Below are 12,436 nucleotides of genomic sequence, written 5' to 3'. Positions count from 1 at the left end.
CCCTGGAGAAACTGATGCCCCTGAGCCAGGGAAGGTGCACCAGGACTGCTCTGCGGGAGTAACAGCCAGCCAGCCTTTGCTGGAGATGGGAGGCTCGGCCTAGTTCCACCTGCCTCCCGCACAGCAAGCCCCCCAGTGCAGTGTGCTCTGGTCCACCAATGTCTCACCCTCTAACCACTGCTTCTCCCAAGGAAGACTGCTCCAGTGCTGTTCTGTCTTCTCCCAGAAAGGAGCCCCTCTCCTGCCTCTGCAGTGTCCCTAGGTCTACCCCAGGCTGAGCATGTGGTAGGTACAGTCCCAGGATGCTGACTGAGGAGCACCCAGGACTGAGGAGGGGCTGGTCGTGTGGTCCAGGGGAGCACTGGCCAGCTCCCCAACAAGAGGAGGCAGGCTGGCGCGGTTACCTGCCCAGGACGGTCATGGCCTCGCCTTCGTCGCCACAGCCCAGCAGCTGCTCCATGTTGGCATCCAGGATGGCCAAGGCCACCTGCAGGATCACCTTGATGCCCTCATAGAAGAAGCAGTCAACGATGACCACAGCGCTCTCAAAGGGCATGACACTGAGGAAGAGGGTCAGGAACCAGGAGAGAGAGATGCTGGAAATCACCCCCAGGTCCTGCATCTTTTTGGAGAGCTGGGGCAGGAAGTCTCTTGTGAGCTCTTCGAAGATGCCTTGGTCCACCAGGGCCCCTAGGGAGAGGACAAAGGAGTCTGAATAGTGAGCTCACGTTCCTGGCTCAGGCAGGCCCTCAGGTGGGACCCTGGGGTCTGAGGTCCAGGAAGCCCCCCTGGTCCCTGGCCAGCTCTGCTTACAACTGAGGGCTAGAAGCGGGCAGGTGGGATGGAGAAAGGAATAAAGGAAAAAATCCTGTAAGTTTCCTTTCTACTGCTTCCAAACCATTTTGTGAAAAGAAAAGATTTCTTTCACTTTACTTGGATTTTCTTTTTGGGAAATACTAATTTCTCTCTAGGATGTCAGAAGTAAACAGTGCCCTGAGTAGCTTATGTGTCTCCTGGCCTGAAGCTGGGGAACAGAGGCAATTCTGAAGGACCCCAAGAGTGGACACCCACCAAAACAGCACAGGAAGGACATTTTAGATAACAGACTTAATTATATATGTAACTAAATCTATTTACAAGGTCACAGATTCTACCCTTCATAACAGTCAACACGGGGGTATATACTATATGCTCTAGTTATGATTTTGGAAATTTTCTACAATAAAAATGTTTAACGAGAGTTAGCTGGATGTGAATGTAGGCCCCAAGCTAACTTCTCTCACTTCCAGCAACTCCTAGGGAATCCGCATAAAGTCTGGGAGGGACGGTTGGGGTCTGTGTTTGGCTTTCCACCTTCTAGCTGTGTGAAGATTTTGCAGCTTTCTAACCTATTGAGCGGGAGACCAGTGGTGAGGCTACGAGGCCTCCAGGAGCCCAGCTGTGGGCTGTACGCCGAGCAGGCCTCCAGCAGCCCAGCTGTGGGCTGTGCGCTGAGGAAGGCCTGCCACCCCCACAGGGAGCTGCCAGCCGTGGGCACTCACCCACCACCCTGGTGTTGTAGTAGTCGGGCAGCATGCGCTCGCAGAGGGCCACCAGCAGCCAGAAGGCCTCCTCCTCACTGCCATAGAGCAGGAGCACCGAGGTTACGATGTTCATGGCCTGTGGGCACAGAGAGAGTGAGGGGGGCTCACAGAGCTGTCCCTTCCTAACCAGCAAGCCTGGAAACGGTCTAGGCATTTGCCAAAAGGCAATTTGCAGGAAATCAGTGTGACCAGGTGGCAGTTGTACAACGATATACCTAGGGCCACCGAACTGTACGCTTCATGATTATGATGTAAGTTTTATGTTATGTGTATAACACACACACGCACACACACACACACACACACGAAACGATCCAACGCCTTCAGGACCCAGACCAGAAGCACACAGAAGATAGCTTAATAGACAGCATGAGGATGAGGGGAGAGACAAACACTGTTTCTAATTTCATCTTTTTCTGGGATCAGGATCTGCCTGGGGGGCCGAGGCACAGTTGCGAGTGTGCGAGGCCTTCACTCAGGGTCAGGACCACATGCAGCTGCCCCTGCTGAGCCCCTCGTACCTGGCAGTAGCCGATGGTGGGGTTTCGGAAAGCGTAGGCGGTCAGCACCCGGCGGAGGGCCGCGATCCCGAGCTCATTCTGGAAGGCAGGGTGCTCGGGCATCGAGCGGTGGAGGTCTCGCTCGATCTCCTCTGTGGCCAGGCTGTACTTCCCCATGGACTTCTCCACCAGCTCGGCATAGTAGCCGGGGTGAGTCACCATCTCATTCCAGGCCCCTGTGGAGACACAGCCGACAGCTGGCTCCCTCCTCCTCCTCGTCTGGGACTTTGAGGGCAGGGACAGGGCAGGGTGGAGACGTCAATGCGCTGCAGAAGGGCAGGGGCCCTTGGGTGCCAGGCAGAGCTTCCCTCATGACTGCTCCTGAGAAGAGTCACCCAACCACGTTTCAAATGGCTGACCTGCCCTCCTGAAAGCATTCAGGTGGCCAAGGCTGTGAATGTTGTCAGAGCCTGCCTGTGGAGAGGAGGCGTCAGGAGGCCGGATCTCCTCCAATGGCCGGTGGGAAGGCGTGCCCCTTCTGGCACACACACCTCATCACGGCCGAGAGCCCCATTCCTGCCCTCTAAAGGTGGCAGTCCCTGCCTGCCCACTCAAAGGAGGCCAGCTGGGGTCAGTGGCGCTCTTGCGTGGATGGGGGCCGTGGGGCGGGAAGGGCAGCTCACCAGAGAAGAGGAGCCAGAGCTCGCCCCGGAGGCTCTCCGGGATGCCCTTCAGCACCAGCTCCCGCGTTCTTGCCGTGCGGTACATGCACATGCCACGTCCGAACTCGAAGAAGTGGATGTTCCACGACTCCTCTTTCATCTTCTCCTTGGCCTGGGGGAGCCGCAAACAGGGGGTCTGCAGGGCTGACCCAGATGCCACCTCCACCTCTCCTCCGAGGGCTGGGGTGTGCTGTGCACGGCACCGCCCTCGGCGTCCCTGGGGCCCCGTGGGCGGTTTTAAGCCCATGGTCAGCACTGCGGCACTGGTCAGACAGGGTGTCCCTGGCACTGCGCAGGGTCACCCGAGGGCCGCAGACGCCACCCCCCAACCCCCACCGGCCGGGCCTGCGTGGCCGTGGGGCTCCCTGTCCGGGCTTACCCCCTTGGCGCCCAGGTCCTCCATGGGCGTGTTTCTCTGGAAGAGTCTGAGCAGGCCCTGGGAGGCGGTTGGTGCCTCCTGTGCATGGCCCCCTGGGAGGCCACCGAGGGGCGAGGTCGGGCCGGCGGGCTGTTCCAACAGCTCCTGGGGAGCGGGGGAAGGCTGGGAAACAGAGCAGAGGGGCAGGCCCTGAGCGAGGCGGCAGCCCCACGGCCGGCGGGCGGTGCGCTGGGACGGGCAGGAGGCCACCAGGCGGCCCAGCCCTGCCTCCTCTCTGGCCGAGCACACACCTCACCACCCTCCGGCACCCGGGCCAGGCTCTGGGGCCCGTCCTGTCAGACCCTTTCTCCATGAGCTCAGGGCCAGGAGAGAAGCAGCTCCCAGGAGAATTCTTCTGAGCTCTGTGTCCCCTACAAGGGCCTGATAGGCCACACTCACTCCCTGGGGAGCACCGGCTCCTGCTCCAGCCTTGGGGTGCAGACACTGCTGATCCCTGGAGACACGGCTGTCTTCGGGCCCCAAGCCCCACAAGGCCCCTGGCCACAGTGACCAGCTTGGGGGGAAGGGTCAGGAGAGAGCCCCAGGGCCCCTCCGGGACACTGGGCTCTCCTTAGCAGTCTGCCACGCTTCTGACAAAGCTGCTGGGGCTCCGGGAGGGGAGATGCAAGACACAGACCCAGAACCAGGTGTGTGTGTGGGGAGTCCATGCCCATGGGCCGTCTCTAACCGTCAACAGGTCCCTGGTAGGGCTGTAGGCCCTTCCCCAGGGAGAATCCGGCCAAACAGCAAGAGAAATGGATCTGGGGGGTTCTGGGAATATCCTGGGGGGCATTTGGGGCTGGGAGAAAAAAAGAAGGGCACCAGGGACAACAGTCTAGAAGGAAGCCCTGATATTCAGGGTTCTTCCCTGGCTTTCTGGAATTGTGGCCCCCAGTCTCCACCCAGCAGGGCTAGAGAGTAAGTTGTTAGGCTCCTTCAAGTACAGTGTAGATGACAACAGACTTCTGTCCCCTGCTTGTGGTTTGGGTTCCACCTGTAGGTCCCTGACTTCAAGGTGAGCACTCGGTCATAGGCGATGGTCTGTGCAGGGAGCTTGCTCTAGGGCCCAGGGTCACATAGGCCAGAACCAGAGCCCGCACTTTCTGCTCTCCCCTCAGCTCCCTCCCCGGGCACCCACCAGCAGGAACACCGCTATTGGATGGACACTGATCACTGGCTCCCCAAATCCACTTCTGCTGCCGCAGGGGCTCCCCATTTTTGGGGGGACACAGCACATCTCTCTCTACTCTTGGCCCCACACTTTGTGGAATCCCTCGAAGCCTGGGGTGGTGGCCACAAACTAATTAGTATTTGCCGCCCCTGGGCTTGAGGGCTTGGGGGTACTATGTCGGTCACTTTGTGGGGAATGTCAGGACAAGCCAAGGAGGATGCAGAGGGTCGCGCCGCCATCCTGGGGTCACACACAACTGGGGATGACAACCTCCTGGCTGAAAAACACGTCTAGTAGAGAGCCCAGCTCTGCTGACAGGCAGCTGAGCGTGCGACCAGGGAGCTCTGCATGCTTTGGTCGGAGCTGGGTTTCCGCCCTTGTGCTCATCAGCTCTGACCCCCTCGGCCGTGGTCCATCTGGTATGCAGCAGGGGTATGGATGCTCCCTACACAAGAACCACAGCTGTGACCGCTTTGCAGGGAACATATTCTAAACTCATCAAACTGTACTCTTTCAATACGAACGTCAAGCTTACCTCAGTAGAAATGTTTTTAACAAAAAGGAAAAAAGGAGAGAAAATTCTGCTAAGTTCACATCCATGGGAAGATCCCCCGGGGAAGGGAAAGGCTGCCCACTCCAGTATTTTGGTCTAGAGAATCCCATGGACTATGCCCATGGGGTCTCAAGGAGTCGGACACGACTGAGAGGCTTTCACTTTCTTCTTTCTCTCACATCCATGGTCTGTCCCTCTGTCCATGACTGGTGTTTTCAAAATGGACTTTAGATCAACTACAAACACATTTTCAAGACAAACTGTCTGAATCCAGGGGCAAGACCCTAGACTGAAAGCATCCTGATGCAGAGATTTCTGCTTCTGGCCCGAGGATTCCAGCAGAGACAAGGACACAGACAGACTTTCAGGCCACAGAGCACTGCAGAGAATCAAAAACCTCAGTGCTGGAAAGGAGACTGACTCGAGGATGTGACCTCAGCGATAACCATCCCTCATGACAGACAAGTTCCTGGGGTGACGGTGAGCTCAAGCCCACACCTGAGAATCCTGTGTTCTCCTAATCCAGTTTCTCTCTCCTTCCCCTCAGTAACTGTCTTATCCATTCTTTCAGCACCAACCTCGCAAACCACCTGCCTTCCTCACTTCTACAGCCAACTATTTATCTGAGCACACAGAAGCATGAGCAATTTGATGGCCATCCATGGCCACTCCCGCTGGCCTGCCCTCCTGCATCTGAGGCTGTGCATGCCAGGCCCAACTTTCCGTCCATTTGAGCCCAAGATCCTACCGCTCTGGCCTCTAAGAGCTTCTTCCGGCATGCGTAGAAGATACCCCCTCTCCACTGGATTCATTACCATCGGTACAGAAATCATGCTGGTGTCCCTACCAGCCCTCCCCGTTCTTCATCTGGATGGTGCTCACACGTTGTGTCCACTTTGTGAAAGTGTACCAAGCTGTGCCCTTAGGATCCATGTACTTTAGAGCATATACATCACACTCTGATTACAAAGTCAGTCCCTGAAGGCACCCCTGTGGGTCTCAGCTGGCCTTTCTACAAAGTTTCTGGAAAGAGTTGCCTAAATTCACTGTACCTTTCCCTCTTCCTCTACTTTTTTCTTGAGAAAGTGTCAGAAAGTGTACGTTTATGTTCTAACAATTACCTTCATCCTAATGATGTCTTTATCTAATACCCTGGGTCCCCTCTTTTTAGACACTGGACTGCCCCCTAGGGACAATACTGAAATTGGCCAGTAGCTCTGTTTTTCCCGCCCCATCCTTTCCCCTGCCGCCATATAATTTAGAGTGACAGACTTTTGTTCTTACTTAAAAAGGCAGTCAGTGAGCTTATTCTGCTCTCCATACTTCCTGATGTTATGTTTGCATCACACTCTGTGCCGCCAGAGCATAGAGAATCACACGTGTCTTGTCACCTGTTCCTCGTCTTGTATCTACGCCTCATATACACACTCAGTGCTCCCACCAGGGCACCTGCCAAAGCCTCTCTGGTTGTTTCTTGGTTGTTCACTATTAGACTCATCAAAACCTGATGGCTTCCCTGATTTCCTGCATGTTCCTGATGGCTTGTGGTCTTGACACCTGAGTATCAGTTTCCCAGATAGAAAATCCTGGGACCACAGCATTTTTTACTGTCTATTTTTAAAATGTTGCTCTATTTGTATAAAATGTTGCTATGAAAACGTCTGATGCCTCTCTGATTTCCATTCCTTCATAAATGACTTCGTGTTTCTTGACTGATTGTCCAGAAGAATTTTTTTAATCTTTAGAGTCCCACAGTTTTGCTAGATTACATCTCAGTGTGTACATATTACATACTATTTCGTATTGATTTTCCAGATGTACAAGATGCTTTTCTACCAGGTGGGTTTAAGTTTTCATTTATATTCAGAAAACTTTTCTTGAATAGAAGTTTCTATCAGCTGTTATTCTGTGGCTTTCTTTTCCTCTTTAGGGAGCTATGTCACACAGACATTGGATCTTCTTTGCTTCAGTTGTTTCTCACATCTCTTGACTTCTGCTGCTGCTAAGTCGCTTCAGTCGTGTCCGACTCTGTGCGACCCCATAGACGGCAGCCCACCAGGCTCCCCCATCCCTGGGATTCTCCAGGCAAGAACACTGGAGTGGGTTGCCATTGCCCTCTCTGCATCTCTTGACTATTTTCTCTCTATTGGACTCTCCTCTTTTTTTTCTGAATCTTCTACCTCTGGTGTGCAGTTTATGCTTAGAGCACATTCCAGTATGGGCTGGTTGCCATTCAAGTGCTCAGTAGCCCCGAGTCCATTCTCATCACGCAGCCAGAGCAGCTCTGCTACAGCACAGACAGACCACGTCCCCTCTCCAGTCCAGATTCTCCACTGGCTCCCACCTCACTCAGAGTGCTTACAAAGGCCCACGGGCTCCACATGCTCCGGCTTCCCACTTCCTCTCCCATCTCAGACCTGAGCCCTGTCTGAACTCCTCTCAGCAGCCCTTTCCCCAGATACTTCCTGGCTGGTCCCTTACTTCCTTCAAGTACTACCAGATCAGAGTCCTCCTGTGCCCTGGCAATCCTGATCCTTTTATCCTGTTTTATTTTTCCCATGGCCCTTACTGCCACCTGACATATTTAATGTTTATTTCCTTAATGACTTGTCTTTCTCACTAGAATATAAGCTCTAAAAGGGCATGAGTTTTGTCTAATCAGCTCTATTTCTAGCACCTAGAAGAGTATCTGACACCTATCAGGAATGCAATAAAATGTGTCGGATGAAGAAGGGCAGGTGCTCAGAAGGGGCCATGGAGCCAAGCTTAGTCTGGCTGCTCAGGTCCTGTCATCTGTGGCACTGGGAATGAAAAGGCAGTTCAACATTCCTGCTCACATCCCTTTTCACCAGACCAACCTCACTATTTCTTGAAATCACAGCTCAAGCCCAGCCTCCTCTAAGAAATTTTCTTAAAGTCTCCAACATGCACTGATTCTGTCTGCTCCTTTCCCATCCATTCTTTGTCTACTTAATAGTTTACTGAGCATTGATTAATGGGTGGAAAATTTATGGCTCCAATGCTTCCTGGTGGGAATGTAGGCCCTGCAATGCCAGAGCTCCTGATTTTCCTGGAGCAGCCAGACAGGTGGATTTTTATATGGACTCTTCTAGTGTTTTCACAAATCTAGTCTGATAATAGCACATACATCTTGTTATACCAAGAAGGAAGGAAGTGATCAAACAAAGCCACGGTAATGTCAAAAGGACTCATGCCACCTGAACAATTGTCCTCTGGTCATAGACAGAACGAGGATAAAAACCCTCCTGAGCTGAAACAAGTCAAGTTGCCTAAATATGTAAGTTCATAATTATACTAAAAAGTAAACACAAAAGCTGAATTGGTCACATTTGGAGGATACTAGAAAACCAACTTGTCATTTTTTTAACAACTGGTGAATAAAAAAAATAAAGGATTTATTCTGCCTTTTCTATATGAACTGTGCCTCAGGGTGACCAAATAGCTGATGAGGGTAAGTTTCTCTATACAAAAGTATCCAGCTAATGAACAGAAGAAATGACAGAATTAAGAGTGCTCCCATTTGCAATCCTAATGAGTTACCTAAGCCATTACTTAGGTAATACTTGTCAATGACCGGTAACAGCAAATAACCAGGTATTGTATTGTACACCTCTTGGTAGAAGCACACAGCTCAATCCTGCCTACAAGTGCCTGTTCCCCACCTCGCACCAAAATAAACAAATCAAAAGTCGAGCTGGATCTCACCACTCAACCACCAACTTACAAGAAATAGGGCACAAAAGAACCCATTAAATGCTTGCAGGGGAGGCAATCAGTAAACACCAGGCTGTGAGAAACTCTATAGCACAAATGACCAGTTCCTTCAATAAAATACTGCAAGACAAAAGAGAGGGAGAGGGAGAAAGAGATGGGAGCAGAAACCTGTAAAGAGATTACAGCAATCAACTGTAACAAATATATGATCTATGTGTGCCTCAATTCAAATCTGATCAAACTGTAAAAGGTACTTGTACATCTGGGGAAATGTAAACACAAGTGTGAAAGTCGCTCAGTCGTGTCCGACTCTTTGTGACCCCATGGACTATACAGTCCATGGAATTCTCCAGGCAAGAATACTGGAGTGGATAGTCTTTCCCTTCTCCAAGGGATCTTCCCAACCCAGGATTCGAACCCACGTCTCCCATATTGCAGGCAGATTCTTTGCCAGCTGAGCCACCAGGGAAGCCCATAAACACAAGTATTTGATGTTAAAGAATTATTAATACTGTTGGTATAGTAAGGAGACTGCAGTAAAAGGTAACCCTGTAAGAAAGACTGAAGGGAGAAATGCCAGGTAAATAAACACAAATGGGCAGGCCTCCGCAGTGTGGCTCCCAGTGCAGGAGAAGTTCATGAGGGACAGAGATGAAGGGGGCTGGTCCAGGCAGAGACAGCTTTTTGTGTGGAGTACGCTTGAGGTAGGCAGGCCGACTTGAGGGAGTCTTGGGGTACCGAGAGGTCTGAGACCCTGGGCCCTGTGTGCATGGCTAGTGCCTCTGAGACTGGGGTTGGGTGAGGTTTTACAGCAGCGCCAAGCGGGGGCCCTCTCCACCCAAGTGCTCTCCTCCTGCCCCTGCCCCCGCCCCGCTGCTCTGGGGGGCCCCCTCACCTCTGGGGCTGCGTCCACGATGCTGGCTTTACTCTCTGCTCGGCTGCCACCTGACGGCTTGGATGGCATCTTCTGGAGGAAGTCAGAGATCCTCTCAACCAAGAACTCACGGTCTTTCAGGTTGGCGAACAGAAAGGTCATTTTGCTCTTGGTGCTAATAGACAGAGGGCTGGGCAGGACGCTGGAGCAGTCGGCTTTTTCCACAATGGTCACCTGAGAAGCCAAAACCACCATCTGGGGGTCTGCATCTTGGGATATAAAGCCACATGGTTTTGTGAAGGCGAGAGCACGGTGGGCTCAGGCTGCCTTCTGGGCACGGGGTGGGGAGGGGAGGCAGGGCTCTGCAGGCCTGAGCGCTTCCTATCCTGACTCTGCCACTCGCTGCTGTGGGTGTCCTGTGCACATCTGAGCCCCGTTTTCTCCACTGCTGATGAGTGTGAGGGTGTCAGCCTCGGAAGACCATCCTGAGGGGGATGAGGCGGAATGCAGAGCCTGAGCCCAGCTGCTCCCTGACCAGCTCCCTCAAGGCTGACAGTCCTGTCCCCGTCCTAAAGCGAGGCAAGAAGTCATTCACCTCCACAGCCCTCACTCCCTCAGCACTTTCTGATGTGTGTCACGGGCCCAGTTCTTTTTTGAAAAATTAACTAAGCTTTGGCTGTGCTGGGTCTTTGCCGCTGCTCACAGACTTCTAGCTGTGGCGAGCAGGGCTACTCTCGCTGCAGAGTGCGGGCTTTTCACTGTGGTCGCTTCTCTCGTGTGCAGGCTCAGTAGTTCTGGCTCACTGGCTCTAGGTGGCGCTAGTGGTAAAGAACCCGCCTGCCACTGCAGGAGACTAAGAGAGAGGGGTCCGATTCCTGGGTTGGGAAGACCCCCTGGAGGAGGAAATGGCAACCCATTCCATTGTTCTTGCCTGGAGAATACCATGGACAGAGGAGCCTGGGAGGCTACAGTCCACGGGGTCCCACAGAGTCGGACATGACTAAAGTGACTGAGCACAGTGGACACCTGAGTGTGGCTGGCTCTGAGTGAGGAGGCCCTGGGAAGCCCCCTGGATGGGACGCTGAGGTCAGGGCTGGGTAGGGGGCTCTATCCTGACCAGCTGTGGCCACAGTCCAAGAGCTTCCTGGGTTAGCCAGAGCTCTCTGATGTTAGGATGTCAGGACCCCTCAGGGGAAGTGGAGCTGGGCTTAAGATGAGTCTGTAGCCAGCCCCCAGATCTCAGGGTCAGGTCGGGACAGCAGCCAGGACAAACCCACAGGCCTAGTGCCAAACGGAGTGTAGGGCCCGGGGCCAGCCTGGAGCTGTGGCTCCTTTAAGTCTTTGCCTCTGACTTCCCTTGGGGAAACTGAGGCAGCACAGCACCTCACACCTATTCACGACTATACCCACAACTTCAGAGCTTTGTACAAAGGCCAGGGAGGTCCCATCGTTCTGTTTTAAACAGAATCAGACTACCGTGATTTAGGTTCTAATTTAAGAACCTCCCTGTGCTTCAGTAATTAAACAGCCAGTATGCCTTTTTGGGATCTACCCTTGACCTCAGGGTCTGGGCCTTCTGTCTGGGTGGTGGTGGTGGGGTGCTCCCCCTCACTATCTACACCCTTCACTGCAGCACAGGGCAAATGGCCTTGTTTCCATGAGTCACTGTGGAAGCCCAAGGAACCAGAGAAAAAAATCCCTGTGACAGGTAAGAGCTAGCTTCCGGGTGAGAGTTGACCCTCCTCCTGAAAGGTTAAAAGCTGACTTCCGATGACTGCCAGAGTCTGAGCCCCAGCCAAGGCAGGTGTCAGGAGGGGTCAGTGAGGGGGGCTCTGAGGGTGACATGATGGAGGTGGGGCATGGTCAGTGCCCTCCAGGCCCAGCCAAAGCAGGGATATGCCAAAGTCCAACTGGAAGACCCAAGAAGGCAGGACCAAGGGACACTCACCTGCAGGAGGGCACTGGGCTGACCCAGCGGGTCCTTTTTGAGGTTTCACTGGGTACCAGTGTGAGTGCTGCTGGCAGGCCAAAGCCTACCCTGTCTTCCCACCAGGTGAGGGTGACCCTTGAGCAGGCATCCAGTGCGCCCTACACCCCATGGGGCCTGGTGGATGACACGTGCTCGGGGAGGTGCTGAACCGTGTGCCCTCGCTGCTCATGCCACCAAATCCTGAGGGGCTTCCCAGGCTGGGGACCTGGCCGGGTGCCCTGGCAGGTCAGGGGAGAGCTGGCAAGGACGTCGGGCTCACCTCCCGCAGCGGTATGATAAGGTGGCAAGCATCCTCCTCCTTGCTGGCGAAGCAGATGTAGTTGCTGGAGATAAACATCTGGCCGGGGATGTGCAGCTTGTTGAACGGGGTCCACAGGGTACAGCTCGTGTGGCCGTCCAGGCGCTCATCTCTGGGCAGCCGGAACGTGGCACAGTAGCATTCGTTCTTGGCTCGGGCGTCCAGGTCTCTGGTGGTGGGAAAGGGGGCAGGAGTCAGGGCTGATACACTCGCGAGGGGGCCTCATGTCCTCGGCTTTCACACTGGACTCAGGCTCGTGGGGGTCCTCCTGTGAGCAAGTTGTGCCCAGGGATCTCAGAGTTCAATAGAACACGCACATTGAACGATCCAGGAGGAAAATGCGCACATCCCTAAGGTCAGCAGAGGAGCGGTCAACTAAGAGCACGCCTGGTGTGCCCAGAAGATGCCTGCGCCCACCCTGCGGCTTCTCACTGGGAAGACCCGGCCCCACCGGGAGCCCAGACGGGCCTGCCGATAGGCAGGTGTGGAGTGAGGACGAAAACGCAGGGTGCTAGCGCTTCCCCAGCAGTGCAGTGGCTACGATTCCGAGCTTCCACTGCAGGGGGCGCAGGTTCACTCCCTGGTTGGGGAA

General features: G+C 54.0%; 1 protein-coding gene across 5 annotated transcripts in view; it reads right to left on the bottom strand.

The window, feature by feature from the left end:
* Positions 1-12,436, bottom strand: part of TBC1D9B (TBC1 domain family member 9B) — a 39,204-nt gene that overhangs the window by 10,677 nt on the left and 16,091 nt on the right. For all 5 annotated transcript variants that reach the window (XM_055539118.1, XM_055539127.1, XM_055539131.1 and 2 more), the window contains 7 exons: positions 11,806-12,013; positions 9,578-9,790; positions 3,185-3,346; positions 2,767-2,917; positions 2,105-2,319; positions 1,542-1,659; positions 405-690 (listed from right to left, as the gene is read on the bottom strand). In XM_055539118.1, the coding sequence (XP_055395093.1) occupies positions 405-690; positions 1,542-1,659; positions 2,105-2,319; positions 2,767-2,917; positions 3,185-3,346; positions 9,578-9,790; positions 11,806-12,013 (1,353 nt within the window). The remainder of the gene's footprint in view (positions 1-404; positions 691-1,541; positions 1,660-2,104; positions 2,320-2,766; positions 2,918-3,184; positions 3,347-9,577; positions 9,791-11,805; positions 12,014-12,436) is intronic.

The sequence above is a fragment of the Bubalus kerabau genome, chromosome 1 (assembly GCF_029407905.1).
Source record: "Bubalus kerabau isolate K-KA32 ecotype Philippines breed swamp buffalo chromosome 1, PCC_UOA_SB_1v2, whole genome shotgun sequence".
Taxonomy (NCBI): domain Eukaryota; kingdom Metazoa; phylum Chordata; class Mammalia; order Artiodactyla; family Bovidae; genus Bubalus; species Bubalus kerabau.
This window is presented reverse-complemented; position numbering and strand designations above follow the sequence as displayed.